Source organism: Helicoverpa zea, chromosome 19 (assembly GCF_022581195.2).
Source record: "Helicoverpa zea isolate HzStark_Cry1AcR chromosome 19, ilHelZeax1.1, whole genome shotgun sequence".
NCBI lineage: Eukaryota > Metazoa > Arthropoda > Insecta > Lepidoptera > Noctuidae > Helicoverpa > Helicoverpa zea.
Genome location: NC_061470.1, coordinates 2818359 through 2845272, shown reverse-complemented (window position 1 = coordinate 2845272; position 26914 = coordinate 2818359). Strand labels below are relative to the sequence as shown.

At 35.5% G+C, this 26914-nt stretch overlaps 1 protein-coding gene across 1 annotated transcript; it reads left to right on the top strand.

Moving 5' to 3' along the window:
• LOC124639568 (potassium channel subfamily K member 18-like) lies at window positions 1-24846 on the top strand. The gene is made up of 3 exons (XM_047176998.1): window positions 1-371; window positions 22208-22936; window positions 23101-24846. Exons 2-3 carry the CDS (start codon window positions 22315-22317, stop codon window positions 23895-23897), a joined length of 1419 nt encoding a protein of 472 aa, XP_047032954.1. The 5' UTR covers window positions 1-371; window positions 22208-22314; the 3' UTR covers window positions 23898-24846.
• Window positions 24847-26914: the final 2068 nt, after the last annotated feature.

The following is a 26914-nucleotide window of genomic DNA, read 5'->3' as shown; positions in this document are numbered from 1 at the left end:
GATTTGAGAACACCAACTAAAATGTTTTGCTAATAAAAATTGAATTGTGTTGCACATTCTAAATTCAAATGATTGAAAAAAACAATTGATTGACAGTTTGACGTGAACAAAATGGCGGGTTTTAGTGTTTTGTGCTAAAAACTGATTGTGGATTTAACAGATAGAGTGTTGACAGATAGATCGAATTAATAAAGATGTGCTATGACTACATAATTTTGAGATAGAAACGTATTTCTTGATTGAAATCATCCAAATTAAATACTGCCTAGAAGAATCGATCATCATAGACAATGATATGGAAAAGATTAAACGAAAATGTAATGAAGAATTGTTTCTGGGTGATGGAATAACTACATTCTTTACTTCGTAAGGTAAGTTATCTATTACAATAATTATTAATTATAAACCTTTGTACTATTCGCTTAACAATATAAAAATAAACCCAAACTCGATTGATTTACGCGTTAAAAATATGACGTGTCAGTTTGCAATACCTTTTTATTTATTTATTTTATTAGCGATTTCCTTTATTTGTTATAATGTAGATAAAAAATCTGCTTTTTTCTTTATTTTTTTAACATAATTTGACAACAAATATTAACTTACCCCCGAACATATTAATTGAATGAAATCCATCTCCATAGACTCCGTAAGGTTGTCACTAATTCACACAAGTCATCACTTATTAACATCAAATTAGCACCTTATACATCATGAAATACGATTGATTTTCCATTGACAAGGAAATGTTCCTGTTTATAACTAAGTTCTGCTCTGTAGATAGTGTAGGCTGTCCTTTGTGTTGTCAAATGTGACAATAGTGTTAGGTCAAGAGAGAAACCTATTGTTAATGCGAAAGTTAATAAGGATGTAGGTATGTTTGTTTCTGGCTGTTATATGAAAAAACGGATGAATGGATTTTGGTGAAACGTGGCAGTAATATACAAGCTAGCTTATATTAGAATAAAATATAAGAGATAATGTAGATTCCCTGACAGTTAGAAATCGGTCTAGCAATTTCCGAGCCCTGAACGTAGATATTAATATATCTTACTGATATTAGGAGATGCACTTAGAAGAGAAACATCCAAAGGCGTCCTCTCATAAAGATTACTCAAAGTGGTGATCATTAATCAAGAACCAGATATGAAGCCTTAATCCTTTTTCAAGACCAGACTACCTATACAAGCTGTTGATTTGCATCCGTGCCATATTCAAGGAGGTAATTATGCTAATGATTCTCGACCCCAATCAATAAAAAAATTGGTACGTAATTTTTTTTTTCGGAATTCCGTAAATGTCATCTAGCCTTATTTAAACTTGGCGCGTATGTTACTGGCCTTAAAACCGTGCTGCACCCTCACACAAACGCAAACACAAAGCATACGCAACGATCACTCATAAATTTCATTCATAAAAGATTAGGTACTTCTGAAATACCACGACATTACAATGACAAAAAAGCAGTGCATATTAGTTATTTCCCATCTACTGTAATTCCAATCGATTATTTACGTATTGTATGTCCTCCTCCTGAACTATGGCACAAATGCAAATCAACAGCTTGTATTATATATATATCCTAACCTAACCTAACCTAACCTAACCTAACCTAACTACATTTTTGTGCAGTAGTTTTGGCTGAAAGCGCGATAGACAGACAAACACAGAGTTAGTTCCGCACCTAAGGATACCTATTAAACTCGAAAAGAAGTTTATTCATATATATTTTATACCGATACGTAAAAAATACCACGTATAACAGTAAATACGTAAATAAAATGATCTACGTATTCATAAATAAGGCCGTAAAATGAGCTCATAAAGTATTTACTCATAAAACAATTTTATGAGACTTCTTTTATTAAATCAGAAACACCTATTATGACCTTTTCGTGACCGTTTTTCGGAATTAAAAGAAGGTAGACCCATATACATTTTAATTAATATTATAAATGCGAAAGAAAATATGCCTTTCTTTTGATGATACCTATGAAGTTTGTTGCGGCACTTCTTCCCAATAATAACACATAGGAAGTGGTGAAAGGTGGGCGTTTCAGGGGCTGTCTTTGCGTACTATTTTTGACGTTAAAAATGCCGATTTTTCGCCTAGTTAGCCTAGTAAGTAGACAAAAGTACTAAACCGATTAATTTTGGTACACAGATATTCTAGTCTAGAGCTTGAAAAAGGACAAAGACTACTGTTATACAAGAAATAATATTCAAATACCATACAAGTGAGTTTTGAAAGCTACCGACTGCAATTGCCGACCCCACTTGCAGTGACTGCATAAAATCGGTCGATATCTGAGGGTGAAAGTACATGCTGCTGCCGCTTCAATCCAAAAATAAATAAATAAATAAAAGGGTTTCATGTAACTACATACAAAAGTAGTGCAGCTGGTGCCTGTTCATGCAATCGCGAGATGTAGGGTCGGCAGTTGGAGTCGGCAGCTAGCATTCAAACCGTACTTTTTCAAACAATGACACCTGAAACCATGCGACCGGTGCGACGCGAAATGTGTCGCGCGTAGAAGAACCTTACTTTATTTATTTTGATTAATCTTAACGTTTTCAAAAAAAAAAAAATAAGAAAAGTCATAAAAGTTTTCTTGTGGACCGCATAACTTAGAAGCACACGCTCCACCAATATTTGGCTTTCCGGAATTTTCTGTTATTTTAAATTAGACATTTAAAATAACAGAAAATTGACCGGACTTCCAGTTTAGATGCCGAAAAATAAATAAAAAAATCAGCGCCATATTTTGTCTCAGAGTCCATGTCTCTTGAAACCATTAAATTCAAATTATATTCACTCAAACTCTAGAGCAACTTTAATTAACAGTAAAGCATATCCATTATGAATAAATTAATTAGTTTACTACATGTAAATGGTCTAGACGAGTCCCCAAGCGACGAGAGATCTGCTATATTTGTGGTAATCGGTTTATTACTTACTAAGGTACCAGCATTAGTAAACCTTTAGTTTGTAGTCTATCATTGTGCATAGGCTCTTTCTGAAGTCGCCATATTGTCTGCTTTTCAACTTACGCGCTCAGCTCCTATCTGAAATCTTTTGCAAATCTTGTCAAAATCATGAAAATGATTAATACAATTTTCTTAAAATACATAAAATACTGGTTGTAACATAAGTACGCAACTTCGGTGTAACTCTTAAGTGAAATAAATTGGCTTTAGTGCGTTTGTCGGTTAAGTATATTATTTAGACCAAATTGTAATTCAAGACACTGCTTTGCAATTTTTTTTAAAGAATCAGTCAATATATGAAAAAGGGAAAAATAGAAAAGAGGTTTGTGACACAAATATTCATAATATACTGTTATTTATTAATGCAGATGAGAATACTGTAATAATATGAGGTCAAAGAATAGATCATGTTGTGAGCATGGTTTTGAGCACGGAGGTTAAAAGACTAGTCTTTTCTCCTCCGTGGTTTTGAGCATAAACGTGGATAGATAAGACTACCAAGAAACGATGGATATGTGTAAGTCGATATGGCTATTAAGAAATATTGTTTTTTGTGAGATGACGGCAGATAGCACAGTATTGAAGAATAAAACATGCTGCGCCGACATAAAATAAAATTGGTGTAAGAAGGATGATGATGAAGTCAAATAATTTCAATTGAGAAATATCCAATACAAATAAAAGTACAACTTTAATTACCCAAAAAGGTTTGAATTCTCAGAACTTGATTTACTGTAAAAGCATTTCTTAGAAAGAACTCTTGTCCTCCATTACTAAAGGCTGATATTTTTACAATAATTAGAATTTTCCAAAAGAAAACTCATCGTAGATTAAAAACTTCGATCATTGAACCAACTGGAGATGCTACTGCCAATGCTACTTAGAATTGATTATTTAATAAAGTTGTCATCGGCTTTTGGTCGTATTATAAAGGTCACTCATAAGAAAGCAGACTTTATAAACCATTCACATCATGTGGTGTAAAGTAGGACTCCTAATTTTAGTCGAGTCACATATCGTGGGCGTCATCTTACAAAACTCGGACTCAGCACACTCTTCCTTGGGCTTCGGGATTGTTCGAAAGAATCACCGCGGCCCTGGTACATAAAGGGCTTAAGAAGGAACATGGTGGGTTTTAATCAGTAAGAGTCTGACACCCCCTCACGCTGCACCCACAGCGGGGACCACTGGCTGTGCAATTCGAGAAAGAACAATGTCAGGTTTCAACCCACCCAATCAACTTCCAAAACTAAATTCTCACGGACACATATGGTCTTACTACAAAAACTTTAACCACTGTTTTACGCTTGTCTAAAAAAAATGTGGCTCCAAAATGAACCATATGTCAACGTCATAATTTGACATTTTTTTAGACAAGTCTTAAACTGACGTTAAAAAGTTTTTGTGGTAAGACGGAAAGTGCTTTACTACAACAATTTAAATATAAAATACTAACTTCTTATAAAATATTTAATTGTTATCTAGAACTTTTCCAAAAAAAAAAAAATATTTTGTTTAAAATAAGTATTAAAAGTAATTATTTTGTTTATCGACTTCAGGTTTTTCGTTTTAATAATTTAGAATAATTTGGTTTTGAGAAGTTCAATGCAAAAGTGGAAAACATAGAAAAGCTTCTGACATTAAACTACACAAAAAACTGTAAGAATTTTCACTGTCCATGAAATATTTTTATTGAGCCTAAGTTACTATGGACGTCTGACATTGTTCTTTATATTCTTAGATGAAAACGGCTTACATTTTTGCAGGTATTCCACCATTTTATATCATCAACATTAATATAATAAATAGGCAAAGTTTGTTCGTTTGTTACCGAACGTGAAAAGTTTTACTCCGATACAAAACTCTTGGTAGCCGGCGTTTCATTTGAATGATGAGCGCGGATAAGTTTATCAATGGCCCGTTTATTGTGCCCTTTCACGTTTATAACTAGTTTAATGGTTTTATATTTGAATTTGTAGTCATTTTCGTTGGAATAATGATTTACAGGACTTTTGTAAGGTGGTCGATTAATCAACCATTTCATTATAAACGTTTTCACATTGATATTCTGAACAAGGAATATTTTAGCTTTACGATACATTGGAGTATGTGAGTCCGAATCGTGATGATTTTAAATTGATGAAGTATTAGCATATATCGGGTGTGGCATATATGTAATGTATACTTGGGTAGAATGAAAATGATGAAAAAAAATACTTATAAAAATTTTCACGTGTATTTCACCAATACATAGAGGCGTTCCTGAGGAAGATTTTGCCCATTATTTTGACTGAAGATTCTTTCAACATTTCAACAATACAGCTCTTCTACAATACATAGTGGTTCTAGGTATTCTTCTAAATCGTATTTCAGTGCCGTTACTCTGTACGTTACTCTCAGCTTTCTACAATTTTATTTCTGGATACTTGTTTACTATTTTTAAAATCTGCTTTGATTATCGTTATTTTACAATTTCATTATATAGGATATTATCGCATTGTAGAGAAGAGGATCCGTAATTTTATTTAGTTTGGAACTTTTCCCTTTCCGAATTTTGGTCTCCGATAAACCTTTCCGATATTTGCCTGCAAAAGATTCAGCCAATAACAATAACCTCCCCAAAATGACAATCCCCATATTAATCACCATCCTACCCTTTCAGCACACAAAGATAACCAATCGCCATCCACATTTACGATCCCCACACACTTTCCTTTATCCCCTTCCATCCCATTTTAAATTTTCACATCAGTAATTCTATAAAAAGTAATGACCTCCTCAGACTATCACAACGACTCCGCGCATTTCAAACCGGTGAAAGATTATCAATTTGACTTTCATAACAGCCCAAAGTAATGTCCTTAAGCTGAGTAAATGGACCGAAATTGATAATAAAATTAATTTACTTGCTGCCTAAAATGAGTTTTGGAGGAACACGGCGAAATTTATTCGTCTTTATTTCAACGTTGTCGTCGATACAATAGCTTTTGTTGAGCGCTTGTATTGTTTTACGTGGGTGTCTGATGGTGCCTTTATAGATTGTGTGCTCGACTTATAATAAATCGCATGTTTTACTTTCCTGAACAATGGTTTTGATATTGTATTTTGAAATTACATTATCATCGCTCTGAGATTGGAAGGGTTTATGGTTAAATTAGGAAGTACAGTATGCTCGTGTGATTTTAGTGAATTACTTGGCTTCTCAATTTTGATAAGTTATTTTAAACTTTGTGATCTTATAAGGCGGAGAAGCTGCTATTCTTGGACTTAGGCATCGTCTATTTAGACGGCCCGTTTCAAGCAACAATTAGGCTAAGTAATCGATAGTCCATGACTAATTGTCTGATATTCCCAGGTACTTTTTTCCATTCCACATTAAATTAACTAATATTCAATTACTTTTTTCACCTTCTATACCTGCGTAATATAACATGTTAAGTAAATAAACCCGTGAAATATAAAAAGTAGATTGTCACATCCATTTAAAATATTTTCAATTATAATAAGGTCCGTGCAAAAAAGTCGTTTAAAACCTTTTTTTTGACATCCGGGTTCCAGTTTGGCCGGTACCCGGAAGGACCCCAGTTAAAAAAATTCGGCGTTTTTCCTTTAACATTTTATATTAAGTGTCGGTTTGTAAATCAGAAATATCGATGCACAACCATCTTCCAAGGATCGTATAGTCATTAAAATTGGCAGCTGTATGTAGTTCTGATGACAATATTACAGTGACACTTACTGATAATAGAGTTGGAAAATATGAGCTGAAACTTTTTGATTTTTATGTGCATTTACAAAACCATGTTTTTGCAGTGAATTTAAAACTATTAATTTATTTAACTAGTCGACAGAATTGGTCGTGTCGATAAAGTTGTAGTTATTATGACAAAACTTGAACTTGAACATGACAATTTGTTGAAAAATTAAGCATTGCCATCCAACGTGGTAATGCTGTCAGCCTCTTGGGTACACTGCCGGTGGGCAGTGATGAGGAGTTTTTTGATGCCATTTTATAATTGTTTTTAGTTGTAGGTATATTATCAAAAATTGGTCCTCAACGATGTCACTTGGTATTATACCCAAAAGGCATTGCACATTGGCACTATGTGATATACAATACTGTCAGCTATGATGAAAATGCTCTGATAAAATGAAATCTGCTTACTCTATCGTTAATTTAAATAAATGGTATGAATCTTCTCTGTGGCTTCTATTCATAGTAAGGCGAGAACTAATATTTCATGTGCCATGGTGAAAATTATGTTCATGGCTTAAGCAAGACTATCGTAGATCAAAGCTATGTAATATGAGGGCTTAAGTATAATTTATTACTTGGTTACGCCCTAGACTTGATTCTACTAGATATTGCACTGGTTCTGATCTTGAGGTCATAAGTTCGATGTTGGAGAAGAGTAAAGTGAGTTTGGCAAAAATAGACGTTATGTTTTCTCCTTCAATAGATTGCTTGCATCATCTGCCCAGCCTTTTCTTAAATACAGTGGGGTCGGCTTTTAATTTTACCGAATGCAAATACCAGTGTGTCACATAGAACGACTGCCCGTCTGATCTCCCCCACTCAATTACCTGGAGAAACTGATACTCTTCAAAACCTAAGACTTTCTGGCTCCTGACTACCCGTAATGACTGATAAATATCTTCAAATGACAGCAGGATCCACCAATTTAAACTCCTTCTGATTCATAGAGGAACTCGACATGACAACGCTTAGCTATTAGATTACTTACTGTGGATAATTTGAGGTCAGCTTGCGAGATTTCACGGACAGAAACTGCAGGCTAAACAGACCCCGATGGTTGGCTTTCTTTAAAGAAAATACCTGATCCTTGTAATATGCGTTCTACAATTCATCTTCACACTGATCTATGAGCCCAAACAAACTATCGGCCGACTAAAAGTTTGCAGTGTACTCTACGTTCAGGGTAGTTTATATACTAAATAGTACACACTAAAGCTATCTGGTCTATTTTATGGGTCTAATGAAGTGATATTGGTTAATTTGGTCCTGAATTGCCTGAAACGAGATGTATTTCGTATTATTGCTCACTATTATGGCTTATTGAATGGTTTCATTTTATGGTCGCGGACTTAACTGTTTATGTTGTGTACTTAAATGTTTAGTAGTTTTTAAGTTTAGTGTTTATTTGACTGCTGTTTAAGTAGTTTAGTTTAGTAGTAACTACATCAGATACATATACAGTTTAGTACATCGGTTTTGGTAATTACTCGTTAAAATACAGATATCGGACATACACTTATGTTCTTGGTAATTCAAATCTATAAATACTAAATCAAGCAAAATATTAAAAAATAACAGCTTTGTCTAATACTTCACAGTGGCATAGATCAAGATGGGTTGCAATATATGGACACTCTATCATCATAGTTAGTGATTATTTGTTAAAAATTAACCTATACTGTACAATACCTCATTTATAAAACGTGTTCTATATTCAAACTAAGATAGCTTTTCAAGTTTAAAGTATCCTTTCAATTCTCTTGTCTTCAGGAAGAAGCTCAGATACAGCCATTTTGCTATGTTGCTTTTCAATACCAAAAGGGTTCAGAACATGGAGAATAAAATGACTAGTGGAGATGTCATAACGCAAAATCTACAAAGTTACTAGCTCCGCCTTTACACGCCTTACTAAGAACCCACACATTATTTTCAAAAGAAAATGACAAATCAATCAAGACTAATCTTTGACAGAATAGTTTTAATTTGACATGGAACCCGATCATCTCGCTAGTTCTAGCAACTGATCACGCCTACCGCACGTTAAATTGACCTACCTGAAGGCGCCTGACCTACCTTCCTTATGGCATCTCCGCTGTCTTTCCTTCCTCCGTGGTTCAGAAAGTCACCCTTACTTCGGAAGGCTAAACGATTTGAATTTTGACAATGGACATGTCAAAAGGGCGAAATTAATTATACTTAGCCCTTGTCACTGAATCGTGTTAGACTTTAAGTTTCAAGTACGAAAACAATAGGTTGGAAATCAGGGGTCAAAGTGGGGGACAAAGAATGGACGAAAATTATTGCTGTGAAGTTGCTGATTAATTGTTTCGGATCGAAGTTCTATTTTGGGGTCGTCCTTGATATTAATTTCAACTTTACTGTTTTGAATATCAAGAATATCATTGCACTCAATCCTAAAATAGAAATCAATACTAATACAATAAAGAGTAAACTTTTGTTTGTTTGTAAGACCCTGAAAGCTCCGAAACTACTGAACTACTGAAATTCTTTCTTTGTTGGAAAGTAACACTTATCTCGAGTAACATAGGCTATATTTTAACCCATTAGTTAGAACGGGATGCGGGTAAAACCACGGGAAAAAGGCTGGCGATAAATAAAAGACTTCACAACACTTACGAAACAAAGGGACAATTTCGAGACTTTTCGGAACATAAAAGAAAACACCAATTAAAAACAAAAAGCAAACCACTTCACTGAAGCCTACTTAAACAAAAAAAGTATACAATATTTAAAATATAAAACACAAATAAAAGATGGCGCTTAACCCTCCGGATGCCACTTGACCGATTCCAATTTCGGAATACAGAGTCGAGTGTCGGCGGTTACTGTTCAATTAAATTGGACCCTGTCTAGCATTGCAAGCCTGGTTGTCTAACATGAGTCTCCGTGCATGCCACGCAAATATTTCGTACTACCTTGCGGAATTTCTGCATTTATACGTTCCGTATTTTCCGAGAGACGTTGGACATTGGAGGGTTGAGACTCGGAACTTGGCTTTGCACTGATATTGTGGTAATTGAAATACTGGACGCTGGTCGGTTAAATTTTTTTTCTTTTGGTTTTTTGGAATGGTTTGCGCGAGAAGAAATCTTTTGTTGGAAAAGTGGATTGCTTCAGAAAATACTTTGAAAAACGTTTTTCGATGTAAACGTTTAAAATAACGGTTAAAATAATCCTGAATATAAATATTTAAAATATAATAGTGATAAAAATACCGTAACATCTGGACTATAAAATTTGATATCATGAGTGAGAAAACGTGCTGATTAACGTCGAATGCCCAATCCTTCTTTGTGTGGTCCGACCAGAGTAGGACGATAAATAAGGCAAATGAAAAATAAAACACCCACAGAAAAAAGCTTTCTTACACACCATTAAAAGAGCTTCAACAAAATATGAAATCCGATTCCATTTCCAACAAAACAAACTGTAAATACAACTTCTAAATACAGTACAGTATGCGTCGAGAAGTGTAATGTCAGAAAATACAATAGGCTTTGTATCTTGAATACGTAATACTCGCAGACTCGCTAGCGAAGCACCCTGTGTAACTAGGTAGCATAATGACACACTCATGGAGTAAGGAGATGAGTGGAGATGCCATAATGCAGGTAGGTCAGGCGCCTTCTTCTAGGTCAAATGCGGTGGGCATGACACAAAACGATCAGTAACTAGGCGTTTAGGTTCTTTGAGACATCTGTCAACGGTTTTTGGCATTGAAAAAAATGTTCGGGTCCAAAGAAGAGGCCGTAAGAGGGCGAATACAGCATCGTTCCTCGTCCCCCCACTCTCTCGCTTTTTGGCGCGCTATTTCTTAGGTGATTTTTCCGTTAAAGCACCTCCGTTTTCATTTTGTTCTCCATGACCCACTATATGCTGTGTAGTGTTACAGTACATTTTGTACTCTAAGATGGTTTATAGTATGTGCTTGCGTAAGAGGGATTGTCTGATTTTCGGAGTGTTGGTAATTTTCTGTGTCTATTCTAATAGGTATTACGAAAGTTGCAGAATTTGTTTGTTGGCTTGAACTTGCTGCTAAAATCAGGGAATCTACTTGGCCAATTTGAAAAAATCTTTCTGTGTTAGATAGCTCATTTGTCGAAGAAGGCTTATAGGCATATATCTTTGCCCTGTTGCGTGTAATTCTTGCGGTATGACGGTGGAACCACTGGTGGCAATTTCTTCAGCCGAATAATATTAATACCCAACTTTTAGATTCTAGATATAAACTTCGTAAAGATCATATGTAATTAGCAGGTTTAATACCTCAATCAATCTAATCTTTATTCAAACAAGGAAGCCTAGATCCCACTGTTTTTCTTCCATCAGCTCAGAAAAACCCTGTAATAAGATTTTTTTAGGCTTTTCCTTTTTCCGTGAAAGTCTATAGTAAGTTCAACTCAGTCTTGCGCGCGGCCTTATGTGTGGGTAACCCTTGTACATATACAGTGACTTTGTGTGCGTGAGAAGAGGTACAGTCGGATACAAATACAGTTATTTAGGGGTACGTTACGGCGGTTTAAAGAAAAACAGTTATTACGTAATTTAATGTTTATTTATTTATACCTAATGATTCTGAATCGCTACTTGAAAAATCATACCTATGATGTATTTTGCATTTTTAGTCCACACTTTTATTTATTGTCCTCGTACCCCGAGCTAGAAAATATATAAGGAGTATTTAATTCATCTTAGATATTTCACCTCATTTATTTCTTAGATACTGTCAATGTCAATTTGAAAAAACCGGCCAAGTGCGAGTCGGACTCGTGCACGAAGGGTTCCGTAAATTACAGTTAAATCAACCTATCTCAAAAACTATAAGAGATACTTTGATCAAACCAAAAATCGTTGAAAGAGTTAATTAGCATGCATCACCTCTATTTTTTTTAGAATTTTATACCCCGTAGTTATAAAAATAGAGGGGGGGGGGACATACTTTTTACGACTTTGAGAGCTGATATCTCAAAAACCGTTCACTTTAAGAAAAATGTTTTTTAGAAAACTTTATATCATTTTAAAAGACCTTTCCATTGATACCCCACACGGGTATGTACATCGAAAAAAAAAATTTCATCCCTCAGTTACATGTATGGGGGGCCCCACCCCCAATTCTTTTTTTTACTATTTAGTGTCATATTTTTGTAGCGGTTCATACAACACATATTCCCATCAAATTTCATCACTGTAGTACTTATAGTTTCCGAGTAAATCGGCTGTGACAGACGGACAGACGGACAGACGGACAGACGGACATGACGAAACTATAAGGGTTCCGTTTTTGCCATTTTGGCTACGGAACCCTAAAAACGTATGAGAAAATAATGAAAAACTGTAAAATGTAATAATAAAAAGCTTTGAATGTTGTTTCATTTTTTGAAACGTTACCTGACTCCTTAAACATTTTCTCCGTGAAGACCTAGACATTTTTGTAAATGACTGTACCCAAAACAAAAAGCGATAAGAACACGTCATGCTCGGACGACGTCACTGTCACACGAACGAAAGTTGTATATTTACAAGCCGACGCACACATAGGGCCGCGCGCAAATCTGAGTTGAACTATCTATAACAGTGTGGATCGTCCAATTTGCGGTTAAGTGGATTATGTTTAGACAAGTTGTGAGCAAAAAGTTATTTATCTGTGTTAATGGATGACTTATTGATTGGAAGTTTATGTGGTACGAATTTTAGATGGTGTGAAGTGTGTCTGTGGTCTTGTTTGGAATATAGGGTTCTTTGAATATGGGGAAGTTGTACCTACGTGAATTTGTAATGTTATCCTTGTTTATATTATAAATGCGAAAATAATTGTCTGCCTTTCTCGCCTTGACGAAAATAACTTAATAAGTCAACGCCTAAGAGAGACCATATTTAAGGTATTTGTGACCCGGTTGTGGGAAATAAAGTAAAACCTTGTTATTGGTGACTGATTTATTCCAGATTTTGTTTTAGTTTTCGTGCTTTCTGCATTGTCGAATACTCTAGCTAGACCATGGCATCCTCTGTGTGAACTTCCAAGAGAAAGTTCAGTTTAAATTTCAATAGCGCCAACTTGCTACTTCGTTACCAATTATCTAACAGAAAAAGTTAATTACAGCCTCAAGAAACAATTGAAACCAAAACCCTACAAATCCTAGATTTTTTATAACCTCTACACCGAACTTCCAGCTATTTTCGGTTTCCGTACCTTGTTTGGCAACAGAACCGCATCAAACTCGTTATGAAACCGCTCCAAGTTTCGAACGAACTTCGCCACTTGTCTGAACATCGTTTTTACTTTAGTTCCGGATTTGAGCTCGGAACTAATCGGCAAGTTCCGCCAAACTTCGGAGCCCCCGTTTAATACGTGTGAGGAAAAACTTGTTCAGTGTTTCGTCTTGGCCTGAGTGGATGGGAAATTAATTTGGGATAAATGAATTTGGTTGTTGGTATGACTAAATATTTAATAAGGCTTAGTGAAGGTTCAATTGGGAAAATATCTGTTGATCCAATGTCTTTCATTCAGGTCTTGTGAATTTGTTAAAATCAAAAACTTTACTGCAACGAAAATGGCTAACGAAAAGGTTGAGGTTTCTTTATAATAATGTACAGATGTTTTTGTTGTTCAATAAATAGACAACATAAAAAACTACAATGAAAATGATTCCTTAAAAATCATATTAATATTGTTATCATCATTTGAAATTCTAACAGCTAATAAGACGTCTACTTGATACGAGTTCTTAGATAAGGTACGCATAAGCAGTGAAATCAAGCATACAATATTCGATAAACATTCTGCGAATCTTGGGACCCATATATTTGAAACATAACCAGGTACCCAAAAATACCTAAATCCCTTCATTTAAATCACGCAAAAGGCCCCAAACACCTACCCCACAAATCCGAACGATTGAATATAACACTGAACATAATGCGATCCTACTAAAATTTTATTATCAATTTCTGAATTTATGCCCACAGATCCCAGAGAATCCTCGTGCAGCGTAATGAAATAAGTCATTTAAATTGATATAGAGTATTCAATTGCTGAACATTAGGTATGGCAGCGGCTAAAATGCGGTATCATAGGATTATATCACTGATTTATGCAAAATCTTTATCGACGTCACCTGAAATTGGATTTGGGTGGAGTTACATTACTTAGCGCCGATTGGACGGGATTTTTCTGGAAGATTCTCTTTGGTTTTGGATTAAATTGATTTTGAAGGTGGAACCAGATTGTCGGGGCTGCGGGTTGTTCGAAAGAGATACCGCGGCCCTGGTACTTAAAAGGCCTATGACGGAACACGACGGTTTTTAGTCAGTAAGAGTCTGACACTCCCTCACCGCTGTTAACCCACAGCGGGAGGGGTCATTTGATGATTTTTGACGTCGGAAAAAAAAAAAAGGTGGAACGAGATTTTGCTTTAAGTTATGAGGTTTTATTAAGTAAGTACTTCTTCGTCTGGCTATTTGATGGCAATCATACTTACATTTTAGAAGACCAGTGTTTAGCCGCAGGTATGACTTTATCAGTGGCAGTAAGTAGGTCTATTAACAATTGGTGTCCTGGTGTTCATAATATCATTCTCTATGTTGTACTTTTTCTTTTAAGAGTCTTTTTGGCGGTTTGCAGAATCAACTAACATTTTTAGGAAAAAATGTAAGGTAATGCTAAATAGGTCTAATAATTCTAATCGCACACAAAAATAACCAGATCGTTACCCAGTATCCGATAGCAAAATATCCAAGCTTTGTTTTTGCGAAAATAAACAAATTCTTCACACTAGGATTTCCTGTGTATTCGGTGCCGATACACAAAGGCGTACAAATCCCTTAGCCAAACATTCCGATTCGGAACAAATAATAGGCCAAAATAAATATTTGTTTTGATGTGAAAATTCGTATCTCCGCTATCCAGTTAGTAATAAAAATCATTTGGCGTTCTATTCACTTTCAACCGTGCTTTGAAATAGGCTGGTATTTTTACCTGTAATATGATATCGCTTTTAGGTATTGGTCTCAATTTTGAAATATCTTTATTTTAACATCGCCTTAGTCATCTCATTCTCAGTTTTTAATTATTAGCACACGATTCAGATTAAAATGAAAGTTGCGATTAGACCAACTGAACTCAAAACTATAGCTTTCTTACGCACATTTATAGCCTCTTCTCCGATAAAATTATTTTTATGTAAAAAGACGCAGAGCACTCTATCCTTGTTATCTCTGAATGAATTTGATTAGATGAGTTTAAATGCACCCTTTTGTGGATGCATTTGTAGTGTCAGACTTTTATTAACTAAAACCCATCTTTGTTCATTTTGAACCCCTTCGTGTACCAGGACCGCGCAAACTGATTCAAATACTCCTCGGTAGGTTTAAAAGCGGCCTAAGAAATAATATTTTTTACCAATCTACACGGATTTAATAAACATTTTTTTTTTGGCCCAAGGGCTCCGAAACTACAGACCCTATTTCAAAAATTATTTCACTGTTGAAAGTCAACACTATCCCCGAGTAACGTTGACTATATTTCATCCAAGTACGGGAAGAAAGTACCCCCGGCACGTGGGTGAAAACGCGGAAAATAACCTGAGGTACATAACCAAATAACCCAAGAATATTTCCATCTCTACCAACTTATTACGCGCCACTCGAGAAGGATCATCTTGACCTCAGGCTCCTAGCATCAACACTACCAATATCTGGAACTCAAGTACCCTCGTCCTTCACTCATATGTCCGAGCCAATCAATATGGCGTCTGCATATTATTCGTTGGAAGAGCTCTTGGAGAGGATTTAAGGGTGTCAGTGTCAATCTTGTTATTGTAGTCTTATTTTTGTGCTTTCCGGGTATAATTAGGTACATAATTTTGGTATGTATTACAGTAAACTTGTGGAAAAGCAGTGTTACAATATTTATTTATGCCAAATGTGAAGTGTCTACTACTAATATTATGAAGCCTTTGTGTTGTTGAGAGTACGTTTGCTTGAATGCATTAATCTCAGGACCTACTGAACCGATTCGAAAAAATCTTTCAGTGCCTTTTTATGGGTGATGTCTTGACCATTTATGGAAGGACACACGGGTGAAAGCTAGTGTAACATTGACACTTTATTGTTAAAAAAAAGAAATATTTTCAATTCCAAGTTCACTTACAAAAAGGAAACTGAAACACATTTGTAGAAGAAAATAGGTTGTCAAATTGCATTTTTGAACTCCCAGACGTACCAAATACCTAGTAAGTAATAGTGCATAGACCAGATAGCTTCAACTGCAAAGTCTAATTGCTTACGATAGAAGACCGGCGACGGTAGAATGCGGGGTATGGTCACAAGGTATGTTGAGTTCATGTTAGTTTGGAAAGTAAGTGGAGGTGGTCAGAAGGTTTAGTTTGTACTGCGGATTGAAAAGGAGCTGGTTTTTTAATTGGATTTTTTATTATTTTGGTTGATACTTTAATTACGTTAGAAGTAGTGTTTGGAATGATATCATGCAGTGTTTTATATGTATGGGGTTGGTTCTGCTGTTAGAAAAGAAGCATTTTGTCATATTGTTTTATGTCGTCTGTATTCGCAAAGAGACGGCTTATTAAAATTTTTGACTAAACTTTTTAAAAAACATAGCGCCTTAAACTATCTCGAGAGTGTGAAATTAAAGTATTTCACGTCTACATTTACATATTTAATTTAAAGCCGTCGGTATTGTCAGCTATTCTTTTAAACATAAAAATTTCTTCTTAGGACATTTTTTCTTGTACAAAACCTTTTGCCATCTCTTCTACGTGCTTTCTTGTAATATTCATTTTAATACATTTTCTACTAAAATGGAACTTCTGCATTTCTCTGTACCATCGCACCAAAATTTCGCACGAGTAGTGTACCGTACTCCGGAGGTAATGTCTGAGGGTACTCGACTGGGTAGGTTAATTGTGATCCGGGAATGCCACACCTTATTACTTGGACATACATATTGTTGGAACTTGGCGTTTGTAGTGTTAGTAATTTTGCTGTAGTGTTAGGTTAGACTTTGTTGGTATTACTTAAGCTCATTAATGCTCTTGTCTCTATAATATGAGTTACAATTAATTTTCTATGATATAAAGTATGTTCATTAATGAAAATGCGAAATTTTCTGACGTTTACCAGCAAATATCAAGGGATATTTTTCACTTTGTGACATAATCACCAAAAATCTGCTTTAAAACACAGAAGTACCCAACCTAAAAAAAAAATACACAGCAGCAATCTGAAGACATTGTGTATCTTTTCAAGCTTCTTTTTATTTATTTTAATTTAAATATCTGCAAAACATTGTAGTGTACCGTTCTCCGGAGGTAATGTTTGAAGGTACTCGACTGGGTAGCAGTAATTGTGATCTGGGAATGCCATACCTTATTACTTGGACATACATATAAGGTGCTTTAATATTACCTGCCAGGACTTGAATGGGGGGTAGTATTGCGTTTATAGATTACAATAGTGAAGATAAATAATTGATTATTTGTCATTTTTTTTTTCATACAAAAAAAAATACGTATAAATTTGACTTAATTTATTAGTTTAACCATCCAGTAGAGTTGCGCGTTGCCACTCTTGCAGAACGGATAGAAAGAGATAGCAGTTGTTTTCATTGACGAAGAGACACTACGCGCGTAATTTGTGAACCACGTTATGCAGAGTAGAGCCAATGTTAATTTAACTTGTTTAATGTCTCAAATTGAATTGACTGTTCCGGGGAACGAAATTCTTTCACTATTGTAATCTATAAACGCAATACTACCCCCCATTCAAGTCCTGGCAGGTAATATTAAAGCACCTTATATTGTTGGAACTTGGCGTTTGTAGAGTTAGTAATTTTGCTGTAGTGTTAGGTTAGACTTTGAATGTACTAATGCTCTTGCTGGTGTTATTAGGGTTTCAATTGTTATTATAACTCATGTTTATAGAACGTAAACTATGTTTTCGGCGATAGGTGATAGTTAAGTTAAACCAATTAAGTTGCAAGTTAAACTAATTCTGAAATTAATATGAGTCATTAGTTTAATAATCAGTAGTTAATTGATCCAACTATAATTTGGACATCTGTGATAGTCGTGACGGGTAGTCAGAAGTCAGAAATAGCTTTACCAAGGGGTATTAGGTGGTGTCAATCCAGTTACAGGGCTCAGATAGACAGGCGCTCCATGTAAAACACTGGTACTCAGATGCATACGGTTAGACTGGCAGCTAACTCCAACATAGTCTTAGAAAAGAAAAAGATAAGCAGATGGATTCGATTGGACCCCAATTTAGTGATTTTTCCGAAAGTCTCATAAACTACTTATTTTTCAAGAATCCCTAAAGGTTTCAGTTGAAAGGTCATATGTTAGATGACCCTATAAGGTGATATTTTTTCACCAAAAGATGTTCCGATAAAGTTTCTTACTTTATGGTTCAAGGAAATATCTTACTTTACCCTTTCAAGATAAATGAGATATGATTGTCAATTCAATCGATGGAAAGAGAACCCTAGGAGCACACGGCAGACAAAACAGTCGGCCGACGGTTGACGATGGTTGTTTTTTTTAAAGAAATCGTGAATTCAATCAAATTTTTCAGTCGGTCTGATACCGGCTAAGGCATCGTTCACACCAAACGTATTGTCCGCCGCTGACTGTGAGCGCGCGTTACGCAGTTTATTGCTTTTCCATATATATTGAAATTGTCGTTCACACCGAACCGACTATACGCTGTTACGTCGTCTGTTGTAGCTGACTCTCAGTAGCCGATTATTTTACTACGCGACTATGCACGGCGGACGCGGATTGGCTACGCGGACGCAGTTGCCGAATAGCGCCGCTCCGCCGCGTACGCACCGCCGCTCCGCCGCGTCCGCACCGCCGCGCAGTGATGCCAGATTGGGGGGATTCCCCTCAAATTTGGGGGTATTTTCTGCCCACGGGGGATTTTTTGGGGGGAACAATCCTTTGGGGGGATCAGCGGGAAACTACACAAGAAACTGTAAGAATTTTCACTGTACATGAAATATTTTTATTGAGCCTAAGTTACTATGGACGTCTGACATTGTTCTTTTCGCAATTGTTTAAACGTGATTGATTTGATTATAATAAATAAGTGTTGATTACAGTACAAGTTGTTTTCCTCTTACCTTAAAGTAATTGTCAATCTTTCTTCTGGCTGAATAGCACGTCGATAATTAGTGTCCCTTTTATATAAACTTATACGTATTAAAGATAGTAACTCATCGAATGTTTTTACTGTCATACGAAAATATTTCTTGAACTTATTTGGATAAAGTCTATATTCGAAATATAAAGTATGAAATTGACCAAGAAAACATCTCTTCAAATTTAAGGGATGTACCCACAATCTCTTCTTTTTATTATTTTCGTCTTCCTCTAGAGCTTCGCAAATGGCAACTATCTGAATGCGCATCATTTAATTGAAATATCAGTAAACGTCCGATTTTTTTTTAAAATACACTAGTTTTATCGTATGGGAACCACGAGTGATCTCAGAGATCGTTTATAAAATACTACGAGCAACTTCAAATACTGAGCTCTTTTATGTGTAGAATAGTCGGCCGCTCAGCGTACGCATCTAGTGTGAACCTACACGAGCGTATTCTTTTGTTCACACATGTAGCGCATCGTACGCTATAGCCTATTGTCGGCTTGGTGAGTACGCGTACTGCAGATTGAGTCGACGTTCACACTGAGGCCGACTGTGAGTATACTCACAGTCAGCGGCGGACAATACGTTTGGTGTGAACAATCCCTATATACCTGATCTTTGTAATGTGCTTACTGCCATTCATCTTCATACTGATTTATGAGTCCAAATAAACTACCGGTTGGCGAAAGTCTGCAGTTACTATAATATTAGTGTTAGCAAATGGATGTAAAATTGAAATATAGATTGAACAAAACGAGATAGTATTTATGATTGGCATCTATTTTAACTTATCACCCATATAAATTACATTTTACTTTTAATTCAAAAGGTGTCAAGAAAAATAACCCATTTAGTTTCCGAATCCTTCATTAATTTCAAAGTAAAGGATAAAATCTACTTGTTCTCTACGTTGCAATCTATTTTCAGAAATGAACCAACAGAAAAAAAATCCAAGCAACGGTTGCACCAAGTACCTACCCGTTAAATTTTCAATGCCTCAGAAAAACATGAAAGACCGCCATTTAACTGAATAAGCAATTGATTAAATAAATTAATCAGAAACAAACCAATGAGTCAGAAAAAACAAAAGCTCATTTACTGGCCCGTTTTAAGTGTCCTCGAGTGTAATTTAATATTTTCCTGAGGAAATATCTTTGGAATTTAATGTAGTGGAATTAAAGAGATTTTAGTACATTGACACAGAGTCTTTTAATGGTCGAAGTTTGTGGAGCTGTCTGTTAATAATTACTGAGATTAATACGGTTTTATTTACGATGACGTTTCGTTAAGTTATAGTCCCAATTTGTAGGGAAATTGTGGATTTTGTGAACTATTAATGTAGGTAAATAAAGGTGAATAAATTGGGCTGGAGGTTAGATGGGCATTCGCTATGTAAAACACTTACACTCAGCTAGGTATATCTGTTTTGAAGACAATTTCAACTTACATAGTTTCGAACTTACATAGTTCCGTATATATTCTAAAGTAAATCGTGTAACAATTTTTTTTTCTTTAGTCTGATCGAATGGATTATGGGAAAGTAGATATTATTATGGTAAGAAAGAATGTTACTTGTGAGATGACGGCAGATAGAAGAGTATGGAAGGAGAAAATCCAAAAAATAAATACTTAAATGGTAATTGAAAATAAAATTGGGATAAGGGGATGAAGGGACGATGATGATGCCGAGTCTGATATCGGAAGAATACCTGATTGTTGTAATGTGTGTTCTCACTTACCATAAATCAGCACGGCAGGAAAGAGCATGACTTATCTATTGTATCAAATACATACAATACACGGTCTATGCCTGCCGGTAAATATACTGTTCCAAGGGTTCATAATTATTTTGGTGATAGAACTTTAAAGAAGCGTGTACCATATGTGCTCAACAGTTTACCGGCAGACATCAGAGAAGAAAATAATAGAAGACTCTTTAAAGTTAAGTTAAAAAAGTACTTTCATAAAATAATTGAGTAGTTTAAAAAATTATAAATGTTTATATATATAAGTTTATGTAAGGCAATGCGGCTCATCACCCACAGTCAAACCGCTAAACCGGTTTTGTGGGAAAATGTTTATTTTAAAATTGTACATTTCTGAAATAATAAATAAATACTATTCATGTCTTTATTGATTTTTACGAGACTCGTCATAAAAGTTTGCAGTGTGCGAGAACATATAAGGATGATTAATAATCCTCTGCCTTGTACTATAAAATCTACAAAACACTACAATTACGAATTTCACTCAGAGCGTAACAATCTTACTCCTTTAACGAGATCACTAATGTGGATATACCGCTGTTCCCGGCAACTTGGCGGCGCGTGTAATAAACTTGTAACTGCGCTTAATGCATTGAATATCTTGTTTGTTATTGTTGTTTATGTGAAGACCTTTATATTAAACGTAAAAGATTATCTTTACAGTAAGTGAAAGACAAATGAAAAATTCAACAGATTTTAATTTAAAAAGCCTTTATTTGGATAAAACTTAATTGTTACCTATTATGTTAATCAGGAGTTAGCTAAAAAAAAAATACCTGTCGTTGTTTTTTTCTTTAGTTAAAAATCGTTTTTTTTTATAAATGTAAAATCAAACATTCTTTTGCTAGTGACCTGGTACGAGTGCCATTTGTTTGTCATTATTAAAATGACGTAAACCATTTATTCAAAAAAAAAAATGGTCGTAAACATAATTTGCTCATAGCTAAAGGCTTAATTTTATCGCTCTTTATTCCAATAGCATTAGGCTATCTATCAAAAACAGAATGATACTGACCTTTTTTTCATTTTATTATTAATTTTATCTTCAGTCGTAAACAAAAGGCTTTATTTAGATTACTGAACTGTAACCTAGAGGTTATAAAATAAAACCTAAATTTATATATTGTACAAAAAACTCGTGAAACTAATCCATAACATTGTCAGCGTAAAATTGGGACACAGACTAAATAAAGCGATGACGTCTGTATAGAAAATAAGCAGTATAACAATTCTCTATTGATATATTATCTAGCTGTGCTAACTAGACTGTTCACGCCTGTCAAAAAGGACTCCAAAAAACAAACCCATATTTTTATACCACACGCTAATATATCTTTCTTTATATTTACCGAATTTACTTTTATCTTTTCTTTTCAGTTTATTGCCCCCGCCTTTTTCTAGTAAAGCAGTTTTATTCTGTCGAATTTGGGTTTATATAGGCCTCGACGAAAGCTCATTCGAAACTAATAAAAATCTAAGGAAAGTAAATAAACGTGGCTTTTTGTTTCAGATGGATTTCTGTCTCTACCTCTCAATAAGGTTAACTAGACGATGTTGTAAAATCTCTATTGTCCTTATATTCTTCACTGGTCGCCACGTATTGGGAATATTGAACACATGAAGACGAACATGGACAAAAGTTTGAAGAAAAAGAACCATTCGAATGGGAAGTACAAGAAAAATGGCAAATCTGAGAACTACAGGATTGACGAGGACGTCATCACGACGTGTTGTCTCTGTGTCAAAACTAAAAAGAGTAAAAAGAAAAGTTTTATCGCAGGGTGTGTTACGAATCTTGGTATCTTCACACTACTCCTTGCATATACTTTGGTTGGTGCTTTCATATTCTTGGCCATTGAAGGGGGAGCGGCCAAGATTCACCAGAAAACTCTAGCCACCACATCGTACCAAGCTACTGAAAATCAGAAGTCAGTACCATTGTCAAAATTAAATGGGACTATCAGTCAGGCCAGTCAGGAATTGAGGTCTCAAACAGTGGAAAGTATTTGGGAGATTACGGTGTCTCTAAACATATTGTATAAGGAGAACTGGACGAGACTGGCTGCTCAGGAGATTGCCAGGTTCCAGGAGAAGTTGGTGGCAAGAGTGGCGGCTGATGTATCAGCTCAGTATGGAGGGGCAAGGGCCTTGGAGTCAGCTCCTGCGCTGGTAGTTGATGACTATGAGTGGAACTTCGCGAAAGCGTTTCTATATTCTTTGACAGTCCTGACTACTATAGGTAAGATATAATATATTTTTTCTTGATAGGTATTAAATATTTCAATACCCTTTATTATGTCCTAAATTACTTTCCAAATTTTACCATATCTAAACAAATATAACATACGATCAAAGTACTGTATTCTTTGATAGAACTTTGCTGATCCTACTTTTTGTTCTCAGGTTACGGCAGCGTGGCGCCAAGAACAGCTCTTGGAAAGGCAGTCACAATAGGGTACGCAGTAATAGGCATACCTTTAACACTCTTATATCTCTCCGTTGTCGGAGCCCTACTGTCACGATTGGCCAGAAGTGTATTCAGCAGAGCTTTATGTTGCTGTCTATGCACGAAATGCGGATACTGCTGTCTCGATGAACGCACTATGACCAGTAAAGAAAGAAAGGAAAAAGTACGAAGACAAGATGATTACAGGCATCAGAATTTACACCTTCAAGAGCCGTATTATGTCAGGTCTCCTTCAGGTACAATAATATCTGCGTCACAAGCTCACAGTGTAAGCACAAATTCAATCAAAGACAAAACTCAAGGTTTAAGCTTCCTAAGAGACTGTGACTCCATGAGCTGTACTGACACAGACTCCAAAGTGTCCCTCCGAGGGTTTTCAATCCTAGCTCCAATTTCTTTATGTTTGGCCGCCATTTTTACATACATTTTCTTTGGAGCGTTAGTGTTGTATCAATTGGAAGGCTGGAGTCCAATAGACGGGGTATATTTCTGCTTCATGAGTCTAAGTACGATTGGTTTTGGACATTTAGCTCCTGGAGCTACGCAGAAGAATGGCGCGTCTTCTGGCACGGTTTGGTTTTGCTCAATATACATCATGACTGGTCTCGCTCTCACTGCCATGTGTTTCAATGTTCTTCACGACGAGATTGTTCATAGACTACGACATCACGAGAAGGTGCTGAAAGCTAACAACCAGAAGGTTTTAACATCAGAGTTTCTTCATAGATCTTGACGAGACGAAAGCGGGAACCTGACTGATGAAACAGTGATTCATTCAGATGGGGAATCTTTGCCAGAGGTTTTGCACCATGTCTCGAATGCTCGGTTTGAAGGAGGGGCCGTGAGGAGGTCTGTGTATACTCTCAAAGAGGTGAAAGAACCAGAGAGAGTGACTCCCATGTAGGTACACGTTTTTTCATTCCCAAAACTGTAGTACTGTTTGATTTGATGACACGTAGAAATGAAGGATTTGATGAACAGTCTCAACCAAAACTTATGTAAAGAAATGACTGACCTTATGTGTTAATTATTTTACTTAGTTGAGTAAAAATAAAATAGGTACTATTATAGGACAGTAAACTTGTGTTTGAAATAGAAATAAGTTATTACTAAGTAATTATGGAAGCGTAAAACTAGTCGTAAGGTTTATTGATTACTGAAAAATGAAAGGTTTTTTGTACGTAGACATTATACATTAGGGAGTTTGAATTTATTTATTGTATTGTTGTAACAAATAGTTTTATGGAAATATGCCAAATTATATTGTAAAACATATAAATCTGATAGTTTGTATATCTAATGCGTATCATATAAAGGTAAATTATATGAGCCAGTTGTTAAACGACTGTTTGATTCCTCAAGGCAGCCTCGGGTTGAGCAGAATGGTTTGCAAATAGAGATTAGATTTCTTTTTCCGAGGCATTAAGGTTTTTTTTTTAACGTGAATTTCACTGATGCCGAGGCAGCCCCGAAAAGAGCAACTGTTCTAATATAATTTTTAAAATAAATGAGGCAGTTTTTTATTTTATTTTTTTAATTTATTTGAAACTTTAAAATATGTCCTTTGCCAGGAGTAAAAATAGAAGTGTTAATTATAAAATCGTGAGATAAATAATGTCAATATTAATTTGTGAAATTGTATGGAAAATGTAAAAATAACATCTTGAAAATAGAAAATTAAAGACTTTAAAATTATTTCGTGTGTTGTTTTTATTAATGCAATACCCGAATTCTCGAATATTTAATAGAACAATTATTAAAAAACTAAATAAGCCTAGCAGACTCTTTACATATCTACATGGAAGACTTACCGCTACCTACATACTAAGAGAAGCAGAAAACACTGGTACTCAGCTGCATCCGGTTAGACTGGAAGCCGACCCCAACATAGTTGGGAAACAGCTCGGGAGATGGTGATCAATAAGTAAATAGAAGCACAAGATTAAACATTTGAAAGCCATTTAAAATCTTCACTTATCATCATCAGCCTGACTTGAAAGTGAGCAAATGCTCATGCATTAAATATGTTCACGAGATTCTATTTCAATGCCAAAAGCGATATGGTGAGTATAATATTGGTAAAGATCAGACGTCAAAATTCACGCTTAGTTAGTTACAATAGGCATAGTATACACATTTTGAAAAAAATATGGGCAAATATAAACACGTTCTTATAATGTAAGAAAACCCGCGGAAAACAGCTAGCTTAAAATAAAACAAAAGCAAACAATACGAAATATCACACACGATTTGCAAGAAAACCTAAACAATGTCAACCCATTAGTACACATGAAATTGATAGCTTAAATTAGTGGGGTCTTGTTATTACATGTCGGGATACTTTCGACCCCGAAGCGAAATGGGGGCCATAAGCGCCCATTGTCCGGGCCCAGTGTTTTGATTTATCATTGGAGGGTTAAACGCAGTTTATAATGGGGATAATGTAAGGTGTATTACGTTTTGAAGGCTTTCAAGGGTATTGGGGAGAAGGAGGTTGTTTTTTTTTGGATATTGAGATAAAATATATTTCTTTCTTTCTAATAAGACGGGATGTCAAAATATTACAAATAAGTCGTAAGAAATTACAGATGAAGTTGTGGAGTGGGCATGCCCAGTTCTTCACTAAATATAGAAGAGGGAGTACCTAACTTAAAATTAAATTCTAAGTAAATTCATCAGAAATATTTGTCAGGTCATTCCACAACAAGGCCCAGACTTCACCAAAGCAGAGCAAAAGAAGAAGTTTTACCACCACCAATAGAATTTCTCTGTTCAGGGATGCAAATCATCCAAAATAATAAATATAATATATTTCTTTTTTTTTAATCTTTTCCGTCAGCTCTTCATACTCAAAGTTCTTATGTTTAAGTAGGTATTTGAAGCCTTAATACACTGAGTGATTGAAATCAATACATCAAATACATGGTACACACATATATTATACAATACATTAAAGTTAGTCTTCTTTGTTATTACCATGTTCTGTCCACATCCTCCTCCTCCTCCGAGCCTTTTCCCAATCATGTTGGGGTCGGCTTCCAGTCTAACCGGATTCAGCTGAGTACCAGTGCTTTACAAGAAGCGACAGCCTATCTGACCTCCTCAACCCAGTTACCCGGGCAACCCGATACCCCTTGGTTACTGATGTCAGACTTACTGGCTTCTGACTACCCGTACCCGTACCCGTGATGTTCTGTCCACATAAAAAAAAAAACAAAAAAACTAGACCAGCATAAACCAACCCTTACTTTAATTCTCTTTGACAATACACAAACAAAATATACAATTTTAAGACTGTACACAAAGTTTTGAAAGCTCGGCTTTCAAGCAAGCCACACGTACCTAATTATTGCTGGAGAAGTGGCGAAACAGAAGTTGAGCAAAACCAGGCGTTTTGTTTGTATGTGTTGGCGTATCTTAGTGGAAACAAGAAGCAGGCGAGTGATTTAATAATGCTTTGGCTTTTGTGTGGGTATTTTTATATGTAGTTTATTAGATCTGGGTTCTGAAAAGGCTGTATAATGTCTGTAGGAAGTAACGGAAAATTTCTTGGAGACCAGAGGCTAAGTATACAGTAGGTAGCTGAGCAGATTGTGTTTTTCTAAATCTTAAAAAAACACTAACATTAAGAATAAATGAACGCTAACATTCGAAAAAGATAAATCTGTATATTGCTGATCATCATCTGCCTAGCCTTTTCCCGACTAAGTTGGGGTTGGCCTCCAGTCTAGCTGAATTCAGCTGAGTACC

Bases quoted from the DNA above. Each gene is read 5' to 3' on its own strand.
- LOC124639568 (XM_047176998.1), top strand. From the start codon at position 22,315: ATGAAGACGAACATGGACAAAAGTTTGAAGAAAAAGAACCATTCGAAT. The intron at 22,937-23,100 runs GTAAGATATAAT...TTTTGTTCTCAG, and splicing joins GACAGTCCTGACTACTATAG to GTTACGGCAGCGTGGCGCCA.